This window comes from Zingiber officinale, chromosome 9A (genome assembly GCF_018446385.1).
Source record: "Zingiber officinale cultivar Zhangliang chromosome 9A, Zo_v1.1, whole genome shotgun sequence".
In the NCBI taxonomy this organism is placed as follows: Eukaryota; Viridiplantae; Streptophyta; class Magnoliopsida; order Zingiberales; family Zingiberaceae; genus Zingiber; species Zingiber officinale.
In genome coordinates, this window is record NC_056002.1 from 17,993,089 (window position 1) to 18,013,056 (window position 19,968).

Here is a 19,968-nt window from a genome sequence, read left to right on the forward strand (position 1 = left end):
TTACCTGATTCCCCCAACATCAAAAGATCAAAAAAGAAAAACAAAAGGCTAACCATAAATGTAATACTACTCTTCCTAAAGCAAAATAATATAGCTTTCATGAGGTGACCAAGTTGACAGAACATACAAAGGCTCCAGAGAAGAAACTAAATTGGCAGTATTTTGCCCCATTTTCTAAATGACTCTTGAACCAATAAAGCAACATTTTTAGCAATAATGCTCAGACACACAAGGTTTCAATAACTAATTGCCACATTGACACCAAATATAGTAAATCAACTACAAAGGAATTTCAGATCACTATGTTAAACCCAATCAAGAGAAGCTGAAGTTATAGACTGCAGGATAAAACATCTGACAATTATTGTTCCAACTGTTTTTCCTCTCAAATCAAACAGTACACTATACAAGGAAGAAGACCTAATGCTGTAATCATTCTATCTTAAACCACTACCTCACAAGGTGTAAGCAATCATAGATAGATCAATAGCATATTAAGAAAAGTCTAAATAATTCGTATTTATAAAAAAGATAGACTTACAAAAGGCTTTATTTATTTTTTAAAATTCATACCTGCTCTTCTTCCTTAGACATGTGTTGACTGAGTGATGTTTTTATGACTCCAGTGCAAGAAGCTAGTTCTCTTCGGAAATGATCCTCTGAAACAAATACTTGCTTCTCTTCCTTGGGCATATGCTGACCGAATGAAATTTTTGTAGATTCAATGCGAAGAGCAAGTTCTCTCCGAATACGATCCTCATTTTTCACATGTGAAACTAACAAAACAAACACATCATAGAAAAGGTGGCTTTCCCCTTTATGTTCAATAGAATATGTTCTAGCCACATTCTTGACCCGTATGTCCAGAGCTGGAAAGATAACCTGAAATACGTACACATCATATCAGCTTTGCTCAAGGCCATGACTGGTACACAAATATAAAACTATATGAATCACAAACAACCTCTACCAAGATAATTATGGAATGCATATATTCCATTTAGCACCCAACTAAAAGTATATGAATAGATATAGGCACCAACTTTATTGTAGCAAAAGGTGATTATGCTCACCCCATAAGTCCTTCATAGTGCGTCCTAAGGTTATGTGAAGGGAGGTAAATCACAAGGTCAGCTTATAGCGACCGCCAAGTGGCTAGGGGTAGGAATTTTTTCCCCCGAGGGCATGCGTCTATCGGGAATTGATTCATGCCCCATTGTAGCAAATCTGCCACCCACTAGCCAATTGGGCACCCTGTGGGGACATAAGCACCAACTTTATGAACAATGCTTTGGTGAACTAACATGTCTTCCATGCACATAAGATCACTTAATAGCATCTATTCTGTTTAGCACCCAACTTTATGATATCTCAAGATAGGCACCAAATCAAGATTAAACAAACAAACAACACTATATCTTCACCCATAATAAAGAAGAAATATCCACCAAAGTTACGAAGAAAATGCCAACATCCTAGCAAAATAGTGAGCCTATCAGAAAAATTACTTCATTCAGTCATGGTCACTCACAGATCCAATGTAGAGATTTCAAATTTATGTTTATATTCTTCATGAAGTGAACAGTAGAGAAAAAAAGAACAGATTAGTATTCCTGCAGATGTCAAGAACTTTGTGAAACTAATAAAAATGAAACTATATGGATATTTTAACACCAGCATAGAAAAATTATGTTCCAAAACATACCATACAAAAGAACCATCTAGAATCTAAACAGACTTACAATTCAAGATATGTAAGAAATGAACATGAGAAATAAGTTTAGATTCACAAAACATAGACACAGACATAGGACATTAAAGATATAGAAAAGCATATGCACCAGACTTGATAATTATCAAATAGTACCCGTATTGTACAACTTATACTCTCTGTCTAGATATATTATGAGAAGCATAAATCTTTAAAAAATAATTGTGCCATCAAGTTCAAATAGTGATATTAGAAGTTATAGACAGACATGATACATCTATTTAAAGGCAGATTGACACACCACAAGTGATCTGGATTTGCCTAGCCCAAATAGAGCTTTCCAGGATTTTCACCATGAGCAGGCATTTTCAAAAGATAATAGGTGAAAAGGGTACTAGCTCCTCCACCCAAGCGCATAACCCCTAGTGCTTCCTCTAGGTTATCAAGCCATTTTTGAGCTTTTTGTGGATTTGACTCTCCCAAAGACTTACATCTCTGTCTAACAAACTCATGAACTTGAGAGATCACCCTGAGGATGACTAGTCACTAGGGCAACCATCAGCACTCGTAGGAATGAAAGATTCTTCCTTCACAACTTTATCAACTTCCTCCTACGAATAACAAATTCAGGCTCTCTCTGATAATATTGATAACAAGCACCTGTATGAGCAACCATCCTCAGTCCAAAAGGAACAAAAACTACACTTCTCACCCCATGGTCTCTACCACAGCCTCCACAAACAATAAAAACCCCTAACTAAGACATCACCTGATAACAGAATAGGGAGAAAAAAACTTGAGGACACAAACATTTTTCTCCAAGATGACTACTAGCCAGCTTAATCACAAATTCTGACAAATAAAAATGCATAACTAATCACAAAAAATTCCAAGTCGAATTGCATCTGAATCCAAAACCAACTTGGATATTAGTAAAGTTGTTACACCCCAAGTGAGATACCAACTTGGATATATGCAAAATATGCAAGTAACAATATGACCAGGGGAGAGTTAAAAGTTAACCATAAAATATGCAGTTACATACTTACATCTGACTAGTGCAAGTTACAATATATACAACTTTAGCATACCAACTCTTAAATACTCATGTATATGAACTAATAGCATATATGCAAATAAAATATAAAATACATAAGTTACAAAGTTAAAAATTATAATTTAGGTTCACCAAGTTACAACTTCCATTTAGCATAATTCATGAGTACCTAGTCACCCCTAGTACCCTTCTAAAGCCTTCCTTGTTGTATAGCATATTCGATATAGCACAAAAGAATCAAGAAAGGTTCCTTTATATTTAATTTTTCCCATTTTGCAAAACCCATCCTTTTCCCTTTCCTCTTTCTAGGTTGCAACACGGTAAATTTGTCTTTTTCTAAATTTGCTAAATCTTACATATGAATACATTTTTTCATCAAATACTTTTTGTTCCAAAGATGCGAAATGATAATTAATCTCCTTTCCTCCAATTAAGGTTCAAAATCTCAAGTCGTGTTGAAGTTTTAGACTTTTACTAAAATGATACTATTTCGAGGTATCGTACTGATGTTTCGATATATGGTGTCAACAATAGATTAGAATTGAAAAAGTAAGGAGATGAAACATAGGAAAGCAACATTGTTGTATCGAACATGGTTTTAAATCTTGCATGTCCGGCAAAAGAGTTAAAACATATCAATCCGATAAATTACCAAAACTCAATATCACTCAATACAAACAATGTTTCATTCCTTTATTTTATCTCCTTCCTCCTTCAACGTCTAATCTGTCATCAGCACCATACATTAGAGAGTCAACACGATGCTAGAATAGTATTTTTCTAATCATTTACCAAAACTACGACACAGTTCAAGATTTTGCATCTTTGTCAAGTGGTATCAAGTCTTGATGATTTACCGGAATGATACATTTCTATATTTCACCCCGCATGGTATGAGATTTCAAACCATGCATCCAATTGCCTTTCTCTTATATGCATAAATTAGTCTTGCATAATTATGGCCAAGAATAAAGGCACTTGAAGAAAAGGAGAAACATCAGTTAGTAATTATAAAATATTAGATGAAAAAAAAAATCTCACATGAAAGACTTGGCTAAATTTAGATAAAGATCAAATGATTCTACTATGATATACGAGATGAAAAAAATGGAAAAGGATACGTTTTAACAAATTTGACAAGCAAGAAGAGGAAAGAACATGAATTTCTTTAATCTATTATTCTGCATTGTAAAAGAATCACTACTCATGAAAATTGCAATCAACATCATCAGCTTTTTGTGAAGAACTTGAAATCACTAACACTAAGACAATAAAAACATATATTACTAATCTATTCTATACATCTAAACGGGTAAAAATTGTAATTTGAAGACCCAACTCAAAAGATACCAAGAAGCAAAAAGAAATGTTATTTATGAAATTTAATCAATATACAATAATTTAGCACTTTTGGTTTAAAATGTTACTTGGTACCCAGGTGATTAACTGCCAAAGTGGCATAAGTGAGTGTAGAATGACTCCTAACACTCAAGGAATACAATAAAAGGTTAACTTTAGAATTTAGACAGTATAAACCTATATATAGCAAATTTAGCTAAAACTATTACACAACATATTAGGACGAAAACAACGAAACCAACAGCATATAACTAGTTTAAAGGCTCCGAGAAAGACAAAGAGGTGTTAAGTTCAAAATATGACCAGCATTTTAGCCAAAACAAATTATAGATCTAAGTTGGTCAAAATTAAGAAATAAAGACATATGATGACTTCAACGACTACAAAGAATACAACATACAAGCTACTTTAAAATTTTAACATCCAAGTCCATATAGCATTTTTAACCAAAAATGTTATATATGCTTAATAGTACTTAAACAAAAGGATAACAATATAGAATGATTTCAAAACTTCCAGAGATCACAAGGAATAATTTTTTCTAATTTGAGGCATTTTAGTTTTGTGTAGTAGTTTTAGTCAAAACTTTTATAAGACCTTTACTGCCCAAAATTAAAAATTAAAGATATAGAACAACTCAATAGAAGTAGGTTACAGGGAGCATACCAGTGTGCTTGTTTTGAGAGGGATATGTCGTACTTTTGACTAAAGCTATTATATGCACCTAAGTTAGTTAAAATTGGAAAACAAAAGATAGGATGACTACAAGGGATGCAAGGATCACTATATAGGGGTCATTTTCTAACTTTTAGCAATTTAGATTTATGTAACAGCTTTTAGAATTTTGACTAAGTGTTATATAGACCTAATATATAAACCTAATAGTACTTAAACAATAAAACTAATCGCATAAAATCACTCTAAAAACTGCAAAATACATAACAGAGGGATTATTTTTTCATTTTCAAAATTACAGTTTACATCTACATAAGTGTTTTGGCCAAAACTACTACATAGACTTACAAGTGCCCAAAATAAAAAATTGAAGTGGTAGAATGACTCAACAGGTTTCAGGGAGTGCAAGTGCTCATTTGTAAATTTTAAGTTTAGATCCATATAGTGTAAGTACCCCGTGATGGTTTTGATGTGATCAACCAAGTCAAGTTAGGTCCTGTTGTTATTTTGATGTCTTGTATCTAAGTGTGCAGGAACTTAGGAGCCCAGGTGGTCGAGCGAAAGACGCAACTAGCGAGAAGGACGGCACGGGAGAGAGTCGACGGGCTCGGTGCGTCCGAGGGACGAGACGCTGTGGAAGAGTACGTTGGCGGACGAGAAGGAGGCGCAGGGCATTTTCGAGGGGCGAGAAGCCGGAGCAAAAGACCGCTCGAAGGCGAAAAATGGGTACGAGTGAGCCCTATGGCCGAAATCACCCAAACAAGTGGAAGCGGAGCGGAAAATTCGGACCAATGCAAGCGGAATTAGAGCAAAAGACCGGGACCAAAAGTCAACAAAATGTTGACTTTTCGATCCGGACGCTCGGACCTGGAATCTCAGCCAAACCTGGAATCTCAGTCAAACGCAACGTGGAGCGTTCCGTTGCGAACGGATAAAGTTTTATCCCCTCCAGGCGCGTGGAACCTTCCAGATAGCGATGTAAATGAACCAAACGTTTCGCGAGCTATTCGGAGCTCGATCCGGTAAAAAGCTCGTTCAAGTTCGTTCGTTTATCTTATCGAGCCGAGCTCGAGCTTAAGGATATTCGGCTCGTGAGCTCGCGAACATGTTCGTTTATAGGCTCGCGAGCCCAAAAAACGAGCCTTAAACCGAGCCAAAAAAACGAGCTCTAAAACGAGCAAAAAAAAACGAGCTCTAAAACGAGCTCTAAACGAGCCTGAAAACGAACCCGAGCTCGCTTAACGTGTTAGGCTCGTTAACTTTGATAATCGAGCTAATAATGAGCCGAGCTCGAACTGTTCGCGATCTTGATAATTCTAAAATGAGCCCAGCTCGAGCCTTGTGATAAAAGCTCGATTCGAGCTCGAGCCGAACTCGAGCCTGAATATAACTTAAACGAGCTGAGCTCGAGCCTAATACTGTTCGGCTCGGTTCGGCTCGTTTACATCCCTACTTCCAGACGTCCCGACCAGAGTTATAAATACAGCTCTGACCCCAGTAAGTCAGAATAACACTTGTAAACGATTCCTCTTTAATTTTGTTCTGTAATAAAGTGCTTCAACTGCTGTAAGAGGCTTCTCCGCCTGAAGGAGATTGTTTAGTTAGCTTCAACTTCCTTGGATTAGCAATCCCCTGATTGCAAACCAAGTAACCCTTTTGTGCCTCTTCTTTTTAATTAGTCTCTTATTTCTTTTATGCAAGTGCCTATTCTAATCGAGCTATAGGATCGAGAAAGGAGATTTTGTTTGTTTTTATTGTACAGGCTATTCATCCCCTTCTAGCCAATCGCAAAGGTACCAACATATAGAGCACTCCTTTAAGAAGCCCAGAGGAGTGCTTGTTTCTTAAACTTAAGCAAAGGTGTATATGTCAACGTAACATAAACCTAAAGAACTTTAAAAATAATAATAAAAAAATCAAAAGTGACATGCAAGAAGGTCCAAAACTACAATAGATTTCTACAGTTTAAGTTCATCTAGCCTATTTAAAATTGTTAGACAATCCCCTAGGGCTTCTACAATAGCATAACTTCATTGGCTTCTAAAAGCATAAAGACTAAAAAATGAACAGAGCATCACAAAAAGTAATCCTTAAATCAGCTCATAATGAATAAACATGTCGAAATAAAACCTAAACCATAAACATGTCTAAATATTTCGTATTAATCTTGACTATTGCAGCTTGCATAGCTTAGTCTTATCAAGAGAGAATCTCGTGTGATTAAAAGGGCAAGAGACTGGTGAAGGAAACGTAACAGAAAACGGAAAGTTAAGGGTGAGTCGGTTGAACTTCCAATATAATTTTTTTAAGGGAACGAGTGAAGGTACTAAAGTTGAGGAAAGTTTAGTGGGGAAAATTTGGCATAAAACACAAAATGGCATGCCCTTTTAATGATAAATCAAAGAGGTTGACCCTTTAGTGATTTGATAAAAAAGGATGCTCTTTTGATTCTTGTCGATTGTTACATTATTTTCTTTACATTGTATGACTTTTTTTCTATGTGAAATTATGAATTGGATAGAATGATAATATATTTAATCATTTGTTGGATACATATTAGTCTATCTACACTTTTAAGATATCTTAATACTCTAACCACATCTCTCTTACATTCTGCAAAGGTGTTGTGTAATTGGTCCATCTACCAGCATTTGCAAAGTAAAGCTAAAATAAAATAACTTATATCAAACTATTATGTGAATAAGTAATATTTTAGTCACCCATTTACCATCCAAACTTTCTTCATAAAGTAAAAAAACAAAAGTAATTGTGCGACTTAGATGAGAACATAACATAGCTAAAAAAGAAAAAATAAAGCGAACCAACTAATATCTTTTCCTTTATTATAGTTGATTGGCAATTTTTTTTTGTTGATTCTCTTTTCTATAATATAAAACAATTTCGCCATCAAGGATAATTTAATTATAATGATATTCGACTATCAAGTTTTGGTGGTTGGATAGCCAAAGATACTTTTTTAGGTTAGTTTGTCCGATTCAAAGTTTCAAATATTTGCAATGTCAAAGTGTATGACAACACGAGTTGGTGTTCAACAATACTTATTGTGATTAGGGAAGAGAAGATGGAAAATGAAGACTGAAGAGGAGATAGGTGAAGAAGATGATCATAAAGACAGAGAAAAAGAACATTCAGTCTTGTAGTTCACAACTAGTGAACCCTAGGGGTGGATAAGTCACACATTGAACCAATCTCAAAAGGAATGCCTACAACAAATGCCCTATGACAAGGTTGCCCTATCAGTGGATCTCCCACTTAGTTCCCATATTTTATAGTTGTTTTGATGGTGGTTCATGAACCAAATGGTTCATCCCTCCAAATCTATAAAATTTATAACCGTGGTCAAACAAAAACTAAGAAAACTTGAGCCAAGGACGAACCACTACGAATAAAGCTAGTTAATTATTCAAATTTAGAAGAAGTTTTTTCATTTATCTTTTGGCAATACAAAAATTAACAAACCAATATTTTATCTCAAAGAGAGAATATAACTCCACATTAACATTCTTTAAAAAAACTTTGAACTTTATTATTGTTTCTAGAATTCACTTCTCTTGTGTGTGTCTAGCGCATGAAAATAGCTACCAGACACACTGTTGTCACCAAATACATTAGTTGTGGCTCCTTATTTGGGCAACTAAGAATTTAGTTTACAAGAGAAGATGACACACAAGAAAATTTTCAAATGATGTGCAACTAAAGGTCAAGCACAATAGACCATAGCACATATTATCCCTTGCGCATATCCTAACATCAAAGCATAAACTAGATAGTAGATATCTTCCATAATCAATACAGCAACATTTTAACAATATTCCGGACACCATAAAGTTATATTAATATCATACTGAAACAATTGTTTGACTTATAGAAATGTAGTTCATCAACAATAATATCATGCAAAAGTCATGTGTCACAATTGTTCAGGTTCAGATATATCAATCTATTCTACTGTTGAGCTCCATTTAAAGTTTTCAACTCACGTAGTTTGCAATAAAGAAATTAATAACATCAGTTCACTATTTACCTTCACGGTTTGAGCTCTTAAATCAGTTGTTAGCCTCTTTCTTAACTCATTTTCTCACATTTAATCTCTTGGGACAATGAGACCAATATAGTTCTCTGATCAGGAAATCTAATCAAGCAACAAAGAACAGCTAGTAGTGATTTATGTTCATACTTACAAAGGATAAATGGGTATTTTATTAACATAGGAAACACCCAAGAGGGCATCAAAGAATTATGAACCCAGCCAATGACCTACTTAAACACTACTTTGTATGATGAATCATGCGATTCAAATCATAGGCATCACTTAAAAAGTAGGAAACAGAACTAGTCAGAATTCCCCCAAATTTGTCAAATTTCAGATCTGCAGATAGGATTCATTTCCAGACAAGAAAACGCAACTACAATTCAAGGTAGAAACCGACCACTATATGACCAGCTTCTTCAAACAAATCGCATCCTTTTGACCAGAAACTATTTGACCAAATTCCAAGCCCCAAAGGGATAAATTTTAAGATAAAAAGGAGGACTAAATTGTTGTCTGCGAATATAAATACATACCGCGTCCTCAGCATTGCAGTGGTGCTGGTATATATCATAGAGGAATACACATCGCTCCGCCAGGGAATGAACATCGCCGCTTCCATCGGTTGCAAGGGAGACGGCGCCGTGGTGGAGGCGATCGAGCTCCGACCGGATGGCCTTCTGGAAATAAACAAAGATCAAAATCGGGGATCTCTCGGGCAAGCCGCCGAACGTCGCCGTTGCAACAGCCGGCGCAGGAGAAGACTGCACTGGATCGATTGAGTTGACAACTTCCTGCGGAATCAGGGCGAGGACTCCGTCCCCCGCCAATGGCGTCGCCATGGGCCACTTCCCTCAATTCGACCTAGGGTTTCGATCCCTTCTTCCAGACCAGCAGCCACCACCACGTCCACGAACTTCGAGCCGCACCCTCCTCCACCCTCCTCCCAATTTTATCTTTATGGAAATTAGAAATGTATCATTCGCGTTTCAACGAGGAATTGGCGACCGAGCTCGGCCCCTCCATGGGCGTTGATAAGGGAAGCGTGGCGCGTGCCAAAGGGGGAGCCACGTCGGCAGGGGACAGCGTCGCACGTGTTCCACCATAGTCTCGCACTTCACCGAAGCGGGCAGGGCACGTGCCAATAAAGAGCCATTTTCAATTCATTTCCCATTCGCGAAAGGTGTCTGTTTGGCTCGGTCCACCTTGACAATTCTAGACTTTTCTAGTCTCAAATGGAAATGGTCCGGACTTAAATGAGTCATCTGAAAATTTAAATTATTTTTTAATAAAATAATATTAAAAAATAGAATTTATATTGGACTCACAATTTTTATAAATTTTACTTTTAAAAAAAAAATTGACACAGTTGGCACGTCATTTGTTTTAATTGATAACTAATACTATATGAACATTTTTTACTTTAAATTCGTTATAATTCTCACTTTTACAACTAAATTTTAATTTTCTCTAAATATTAAGCAACAACTTACTATAATATTTCTGATGTACCTCAGGTCTTTTATTTTATTTTACAAGAACATTATTTAATCTATTAAAAATATTTATCTGAGTAGATTTAATAATATATATAGAGACGATGTATTTTGATATATTATGCATCTTTCTATATGCATCTCTACTTCGTGACTAAGAGTCGGGTATCTAAAAGTAATTCGGATACTCCAACTCATTCAGGATGTCCGGATCACTTCCGAATGCTACGACTCACTCAGTCACATAGTCATGAAAATGAGATATACAACATATCAAAACTATATATATATATATATATATTATTTGAGTAGATTTAATAATATATATAGAAAGAGTGTGTTTTGATATATTGTACATCTTTTTACTTCCACTTTGTGATTGAGAGTCGAGGTGTCTAAAAGTGATTCAGATATCAATTAAAACTAATCATTAATTAATTAAGTTTGTCTGCAACTAAGTTAGTCTGTATACTTTCAATTTTCTAATTTATATGATTCCTATAAAATTTATATGGCAATTTAATAAAAAAATCTTTGTTTTTGCCTTTTTTTTTTTTTGTCTTCGAAAATGAGATACTATCTCCTGGTTTAAGCTTATAAAGTCTTTACTAATTAAGTTGGACAACAAGAACTACTGAAAACTCATTATAAGACTCAAAGTCAAGATAAAATTAGACTAATGAGATAAAATTAAGAAGAAGTAAAAATGAGAAAAATATCTTAGTTTTAAAAATTATGATTTGAGATTACGATTCACAATCGATGTTTAAGATTATTATTCACAATCATTGTTTAAAATTACTGTTCACTTTTTATTGTTCACATTTACGATTCACTTTTACTATTCACAAACCCTAAAATTTCTAAAAAATTCAGCTCTTTGATGCAAACTATTCACTTTTACGAACCATGTAAAAAAAAATAATAAAAATTTGGACACCCCAACTTCGACTCAGTCGCACAACGCAACATAAAGATGGCTGTTATTTTAGTCCGACTTACTTAGTCGCGCAATACAATTGCAGCATATCAAAACTTTATATATATATATAAAGAGAGAGAGAGAGAGAGAGAGAGAAAAAAAATGTTATGCTGCGGTGCAATTCTTGCGGTTTGGTGCGGTAGAGATGAGTTGGCATTCCACGTCAAAGCCAAAAAAAAAAAACGCGACATCATTGATCGCGGCCGGAATCGGCAGCGCTGTGTCTGCTAGCGTTTTCGACAGATTTTGCTTGGTTGATCGGTCTGGGGACCGATCAGGAGACTCCCAGACCGATTAGGTTGGAGCCTGATCGGTCCAGGCCGTTGTTCTTTGTCTTCTTCTTCGCAGGTGCAGATATAAAGACTCGCTGACGTGATAAGTACCGCAGCAAAACCGCACATAAGACACCGCAGCATAACATTTCTGTATATATATATATATAATGATTTTACCCATATACCCAGGCAACTCTCACAGGTCGAGGTACCAGGTCACCCCGATTATATATAAAGGACATTAGATTTTATAAGCACAACACTAACTTTTTTTTATAAAAAAACTTAAATTTAGAATTCAAAATAATTTAGCTTCTCAAATTTTAAATTATATATTATTCATTCAAACAATTTTGTAATAACAATGAACCCTCGAAGGGTCCCATAGAGTGTATCAAAGGGTAAAATCCCTCAAATGCACTGGTTCATCTTCCTGATCCACACCAGCTCTAATAAAATGCGATAGTATAAAGAACTTTTTGCTTGTGTTGTCTCTCGAATTTAGAAACAATGTCGTCAATCTCATCCTCCCAGCAACCTGCCGCGTCAATCTGCAGAATGATCGAACATGTTAACTTCTCGATATAAATTTATATGCACAAATATATACAAGTTTAACAGTGGTTGAATATAGCTATAATTCTTCACCATAAAGAAGAAGCAATTATGAGACGTTTGTTAAAGAGCTTGAGGTTATAACTTATTTCAGGCAATATTTTACCTGTGATCGTTACAGAGTGAAGATGCTGTGCACATTGCCCAAGGTCACAATCATGTCGTACCTTGCCCAGTTGAATAAATAAAAATTAAGCTAGTTATCCAAACAATCTTCTAACCAAGAGTTCCTACATTGAATGGTTGGTTTGGTCGTTCAGTATAGAAAATTAGTGGATTCTTGATAGGGTCAGAGTTCTGTGGGACCATGCCCAAATTCTCATTCAACATATCTGCAGATGGTTGTCTGTTAATGTTTAAGTAAATTTAGAGATTGGAAAGTATTATTCACCATGAATTCAACATTCATATTCTACCTCCACAACAATCTCCCTCCATCGAAAATGATATCCGGAAGACAATGCAGTGCAACCTTTGCAATATGTTTAATAGCAAAAAGAGTCAAAAGTCCAACCCCAGATGTAGGTTGCCTGTTTGCGGCTTAGCGAGATTTATTTGTTGATCAAGGCAGCGCTGGAACAACGAAGCATTCATGAAGATTTATAGCAATGCTTGGGGTGTTGAAGCAGCATACATAAAGTTATAATTGAGATTGGAATTTAGCAATGCTTGGAATGGAGAGGAAACATTCATGAGGGTGAAAGACATCATGAAGAATTTGAAATGGCAATGATGAGTAACAAAAGTTGTCCCCATGTCTAGCAAATATGCTCCTATCTGGCAGTAGTTGAAATCAAATTAAGCTTAGTAAAACACTTTGCCACTTGTAGTTCATTTAGACTCATCAATACAAGGCTGAGGAATATCTGTTCAGCAGGAGCAACATTGAGAGCTTACTAATGATTATGGTCTGATTTATAATAACATTAAATATGATCAACTGATGTATGCTTTATATTAAGCTAGATGGGGCCACTACCAGGCTCAGAATTAGATGCCTGCAAGTAGAATTTGGTGAGGCTTGTAGTAGGGTATTACAGTTTAGCTGAGGCTGCTGGGAGTGCACTTAGCAAAGTTCACTAAGGTGTTTAGTTCGTCTACCAGAAGTCTCAAAAAACCTCAAAAGCATGTGGCTACTTTTTCTCTTTCGCTTGTATGGAAACTATGGCTACACAGTCATGCAAGAATACCAGAGGTCGCAGACTCTGAAAAAGATTACTGCTAATCTGCTTCTAGTACTGCAGAATGCCTATTATATGTCTTAGAAAAGATACCCATGAATATCGCAATGTTAGGTGTCACGAGCCAGTTAATGTTGCCCTTCTTCTATGAGCCATCAGGCACTTGCATGGAAATTCCCCCTCACCGTACATGTGGCATTCTTTAGACAATCTTCAAGGCTCTTATAAGTGGCAACTGATTTCGCCTATATCAGTAATTGATACAAAGATACCACAATTTTCTTATTTCTTCACTGATAGCACAAGTGAAAAAGAAGCGTAATTAACTATGGAGATAAAAATATGGGATAATAACCATTGCTCTCATGTCAGGTTGAGATCAAAACAATGCCCAAGATGCTAATGTGGGGAAAGTCCCTTAAGTTCTATGAACAGCATTGTGCAGAATAATAGTAATTTCTCGGCTCTCTATAGTGACTTATAGCTTGGAGTTGCTCCAATTTTATCTAGATTCTCTTTAAAATTGGAGTTGCTTCAATTTTAATGATGTTTTTTCTAATTTAATCAACAATTGAGTATATAAAAATGCTGTGTATCTATATTCAGCTTTTGCTCCACTTTTAATTTCTACATGAAGTTCTTTTTTCTTTGTGTAAGATAGTTATCCTTTATTTTATTCATTTAGTCTCAATTTTTGTATGATTTAGTCTCAGTGTTTGATATTTCAATTCATCATCCCTAATTCCTCCATGTTCAATCCACTGTCCATCCCCTCCAAACACCATTCTTCATTCAAAATGTCATTTCTTCCTCATCATCACTGAGTTGTCATCAATTCCCTTTCAACCATGCCCACCATCTTCCACTCCCCTTTTGATTTCTACCCTTATTTAACTGCACCATAAGTGAGGAGAATTAAAAATTTCAATTTGAAGATATACTAATTTGAGGAGAATTATGAACCTCCATCATTGATGTTATCATTGTATGTTGACTTTGTCACAGGATATACTTTTATTGATTTTTCTCAACGATGTCACCTCTATGACTTGTGATCGCTATGGAAACATGGACATCTTTTTGCCTCATGATAAGCTAAGACAAATCAGTGAAGCTTAGAGTTGAGTGCACATGTATATTGTGCAAAGAGTTATTTGTGAAACTAAATTTAGGCACGGACTAGATCTTAAAAGTAATCTAAGTCGGTGATATATTTCAATTGACTGGTCAATCGACTCAAGTAAAAGAAAAGGGGAACAAAATATTTTTGTTCATCTCTATTTGGAAGACAATTGACTAATTGTCCTCTAGTATAAAAACAGTTCACTAATGGCAAATTAAGTTGACTAAAGAAACCATTATTCTATTACAACCGAAGGATTATTTTATCTCAACAATTGATGATCTCGAAGCTTTTACAAGAAGTACTGATAGCAGATTGAAGAATGATTATTCTATTACAACAAAACAGTTATAATGGTTTATGATCTAAAAGCTTCAACAAGATCAATCAATTAATGGCAAATCTAGTCAACTAAAGTTACTGTTAAAGCTAATATAAATGAGACATTAGTCAACTGGAAGCTTGAACCAATCAACTATATTAGCACTGTTAAAATAAAATGAAAGTTCATTGATGGCCTATAAATAGGGGACAAAGGAACAATGAAAAGGTTATTAAAAAATACTCATACTCTGTTTTTTGTTTCAAAAGAAGAAATTGCAAGATGTTTTTCCACTTCCAGAATATTTGAAACCAGAAAATGTAATGAATTTCGAGGAGTGACTCATCGAAAAATCATAAGCCGTGGAATAGGAAATGGAAGTTCCAAACCACATAAAACTTCCTTTGTTAGCATTATTTTTTTTTTGTATTTTATATTTGTTTTTGTTGTGTATTAATCAAATTGTAGACTAACAAGCAATCGGCTATTTGCCCCATTGATCCAACAAGTGGTGATGCACAAGAACACTCCCAATAGACTAACCACTTAAGGAGTACATTGAGCAATTCGCAATGCAAGAGGGTATAGCACGGTGCGTCCACCCTTCTTTGACGGCACAAATTTTGCATATTGAAAAGGAAGGATGAAATATTATCTTATGAATGATATTAACAATTGGTCGAAATGCTCATGGATGAATATGAAGTCTAAACCAAGTCTAATAATTGAACCGCCAAAATGAATAAGGCACAAGTTAATGCCAAGGCTACAACAACATTATAATGTGGTTTATCACTTGAAAAATATAGCAACATAGATCAATTCAAAAGTGAAAAAGACCTATAGGATATCCTCATGGTACAAGACTCTAGTATTGTAAATGTGATTTATTAATAACTCAATTGAAAATATAATAATGAAAAATGGAGAAAAAATTAAGCAAATGTATGGAAGGTTTAAAGGGGTACTTAAAGGTTATGCAATAAGAGTAAAGATTAAGAATTGAAATCTCATAAGGTATGTCCTCAAATATTCTAGATCCCACTTTGGTCATCTATAGTAGATGCATACAAAATATTGAGCTATCTGTTGTTAAATTAAACAAATTGTTTTGAGAATTCAAATTATATGACTAAGGTAACCTTGTGTCAAAAGAGAAAACTTTAGCTTTGGTTATAGAAAAGAAGTCAAAGAAAAAGAAAAGAAATTATCTTCATCTAAATCAAGGAGAGAATCTGAGAGCGAAGTATAGTATCTACAACCAAAATGCATCTTTTTGTGAAGAAAATAATAATAATAAGCAAGAGGCTTAGCGAGAAAGACAACAAAAAATAAAGCTAAAACTAAATTTAAATCTAATATAACTTGTTTTAGATGCAATGGGAACAGTCCAAGTCCAAATGTCGAGTTGAATAATCAAGATGAAATGATAAAGAAAAAGAAAGCTTTAAAAGCTACTTGGGATCTCCAAATCATCAAAAGAATGAAAATTACATAAAGGAACAAGAAACATTTCTTTCATGGCAATCGACAATGTAATGGAAAAACGTTGGTAAAGAAGTACTAGTTATGAGGAAGAATCCATGAACTTGAAGTGGCAAAATTTCCCGAAGTAGATCAATTATATGAAACTATTACATGCTTGACAAATACACTATCTAGATCTACAAATTCACTATCTAGATCTAAGGACAAAATAAAATCCCTTAAGTGGAAGAATTAAAAGGTAAAATGCCTAGAACAATTCACATTGATCTCTAATTAACTAAATAAAATGTTTGGAAATCAATGTGTTGTTTATAACAAAGTGGGTATTGGCTATAAGCCAAAGCAAATAGAAGTATTATATGTCTTACTTATCACTAAGACTACTATTCAATATGAAGAACAGAAATTTTATTGGCTTTCTCTCCTATATGATTTTAATCCTCACCTATATCCTCTCTCGCATTTCCATGTCCAGAATTTAAAGTGTGATGCAATCCTCACATTCCTACACATGATTTGGGTGTCCCACCTCCAAAAGAACTATGAATGACACGGTTCCACATGTTGCCTCTACAAGAGCATCCTCTACTTATTTTGTAACTGGAAGAAGCTTACAAGAGTACAGCTTCACCTAACTTTCATCACCTCTTGAAGACTATCAAATGCAAACCTACCAAGTCCGTGTTTATCCCACATGCAAACCCTCCTTTTTTAGACAATCAATGCCCATGACACCTTTCAACTTTGCATGTGAGAAGCTATAATGGACTAATTCCTATTGTGGCTTTACTGAAGTGGTCATCCCCGAGTTTGTGACAAAAGCATTGTTGGTTATTTGACAATATGAAACTTCAAAAGAAATAAAAAAGAAGTAGCTTTATTTCATGAGAATTGATGTGTCTAAATTAGGTGTTCAGTTGATCAATAAGATACTTTGTCATGCTCAATACACTCGATATGGTTTTGCATTGTAAAAGGTATTAGATGAATATAGACATTCTGTTCTCACAGGCCAAATGTTCATATATTGAGAAAATACAAGCAACTACATGTTCTATGTTCATGGTGTACCAATAGGTTGAAGGTATGACCATTCAAGGGGTGCAAGCAATGTACATTCAAAACTCAGTTTCATATGTGCCAAAATGTTTTGAACTTAAAGACCGCTATGTTAGTCCTTTATAAGTTAATAAGTTCTAATTAGATCGAGAAATTGAAAGTTAGGCATGAGGTTATCTAAAAATGTGCAAACATAGAAAAATGGGCTAAAAAGAGAGAATATCCCCAAATGATATAACTACTGGAAGGTAATATTTCGATCAACCAAATATGTGAGCATCAGGAGCTAACATAGTATATATTTATTTCAATAAAACTAAAAAATCAAGGCAAGCTTAGTCGAATAAGTATACAACTCACATGTCAAATTGTCTACATGGACATCAATGTCTATGTCGCTGTGGAAAAGCATATTTGGCATTGACATCAAAGACAAATTGTAGCACAGATTTTTTTAACTACCCCAGCAAACTACATAGAACCAAAAAAGACTAAATTTTTTGATGCATACTATGACTAATAGTTAATGATATGAGCATGATTTGTACCAATGAAAGATATTTGCACTGAATCAGCTAATTCGATATATCAAAAAGACTTGGAAATTCAGTGATATTGGTGATGGATAGATGCGAGGTTAAGGGAGCATGTACTTGGACAATAATGACACATGTGCACATATTTTATAATGTGTCTGTACTTAAGCAAGGTAGATCAACTAAACTAATAGGTCTTACAAGAGAGAGAGAGAGCAACAAGCCAAAAATATTAGGAACAACTGAATCCAAAATGCTCACACATGGATTATGGCACATAAATCAGGCCTGCATACATTTTTACCTCTTGGCATAAATCCAGAGCGAGCTTGGCACCGGCAGCAGCTTCTTCGTGGTTATCCTTTACTTCCAAGTTAATTACTAGTATACTTCTTGTCAACCTTTGCTCCCGATTATTAAGATCTGCACGAAAAAACTCTGAAATTTCAAGGTAATTTTCTATAAAAAAAAATACATTATCATTGTTTTTGCAGGAACTAAGAAGAAATTAACATTGAATAAAACCAAAGATCGATCACTCAAAGAAGAGAAAACAGAAATGTACTGGCGGCAAAGTGCTTCCAGTAAAATTGTAATCGATGCACATTGTAGTTCAAATTCCCCAAATTAGGTAATGCAGCAATTTGCCCAAACTCATAAACAAAATGACTGGAATACTAGCAACATCGCAAGGGAAAGAGAGCAATTGACCTTCGATGACGATATCAAACACCTTCTCCTCAAAGGTCATGACGACATCGAAGAAGCCATCAGCGGCGTTGTCCTGCCACCTTTGTGGCGCGTTCTTGACGCCAAGGTTTCTCTTAAGCATCGGCAGTATCCCATTGCGCTTGTACCTGTAAGCGGTCGCGAGAATGAAGAGCGACGATTTGTGGAAGCGGGGGAATCATGGGGTAGAGAACATACAAATCGACGTCTTTGCGACGGAGGTCTTCGTGCATGTACTTGTAGGGGGTGCCAAAGTCGTAGACGTTGGGCTCCCGCAGAGATGGGCCGGGAAGCTTGACGTGCGCGCCCGTTCCGTAGGAAGACACATCGAAGCCGTGCCGCTTCAGCAGCGCGTGGGCTTCCATGCTCCGATTCTGGTTCGACGAGCACACCATCGCACATCGCAGCCTCGCCACCATCTCTCCCTCTCTGCTGGGGTTCTTTCTGTTGCTCCTCGCGCAAGGGCAATTTTGAGATTGGGTTAAATCCGATTTTCGGCACACAGGCAATCTAACTTTTCGTTTCCATAGTATTTTTATGGGTAAAAAAATTCGGTGCATGATATCTAACTTTTCTAAATAGTAATTTATTTTAGAAAATAATTTGCGAGTAAACTTTAGAAAAATAAATTGTATCACCTTTTATCTCAACTACATTTTTTTTTGATATTATTCTTTATAATTTTTAATAGATATTTTGATAATTTCTTTAAAATTTTATATATACTAATAATTTTTTAAATTTTAGATTTATATAGCAAATTTTAAAAACATATTAGAATTTAAATTATTTTACACTCTATTATTTTTGAAAAAACAAATATATATATATATATATAATTTATAACTATTATAATAATTTTAATTCAAACTATTGCATAAATTATTTATTTTTAAATATTTTTAAATTTATAACTATTAAAATGATTTTAACTAAAACTATTACATAAATTTTCTTAGATCCAAACATTTGACCAATTTGACAGCCCGTCTATTTTTTTTAAGAACAAGTAATTTATTTCAATGAGTTTGAATGTATTTATAACAAAAGTGCCATTTTATCATTTTAGAAAAAAAAATCTTTTAATGATTCAAAAAAGTGCTCTACCCTTTATTCTTCTGTTGAAAATTTAAGGGTGGCATCGACTTCAGTTTAATATTTTTGGATTTGTTAACTTATTTGAACAAAAATTAATATTTTAATAGTAAACTATTTGCCTTTTTTTTTTTTTTTAATAACCGACACTCATGTGGTAAAAAAAAGATTTGCTCATCCAACGCCCATGTCTATTTCTAGATCAATAGAGAGA

General features: G+C 34.9%; 2 protein-coding genes across 2 annotated transcripts; both read right to left on the bottom strand.

Moving 5' to 3' along the window:
- Positions 1-567: 567 nt before the first annotated feature.
- On the bottom strand, positions 568-9,871 carry LOC122019070 (zinc finger protein BRUTUS-like). The gene is made up of 2 exons (XM_042576578.1): positions 9,390-9,871; positions 568-882 (listed from the first exon to the last, which is right to left on the bottom strand). The coding sequence occupies exons 1-2, from the start codon at positions 9,693-9,695 to the stop codon at positions 568-570; spliced, it is 621 nt and encodes a 206-aa protein (XP_042432512.1). The 5' UTR covers positions 9,696-9,871.
- A 2,042-nt stretch (positions 9,872-11,913) lies between these two features.
- On the bottom strand, positions 11,914-19,144 carry LOC122021830 (RNA polymerase II subunit A C-terminal domain phosphatase SSU72-like). Its single transcript, XM_042579994.1, has 4 exons — positions 18,858-19,144; positions 18,642-18,787; positions 18,235-18,353; positions 11,914-12,157 (listed from the first exon to the last, which is right to left on the bottom strand). Exons 1-4 carry the CDS (start codon positions 19,076-19,078, stop codon positions 12,056-12,058), a joined length of 588 nt encoding a protein of 195 aa, XP_042435928.1. The 5' UTR covers positions 19,079-19,144; the 3' UTR covers positions 11,914-12,055.
- Positions 19,145-19,968: the final 824 nt, after the last annotated feature.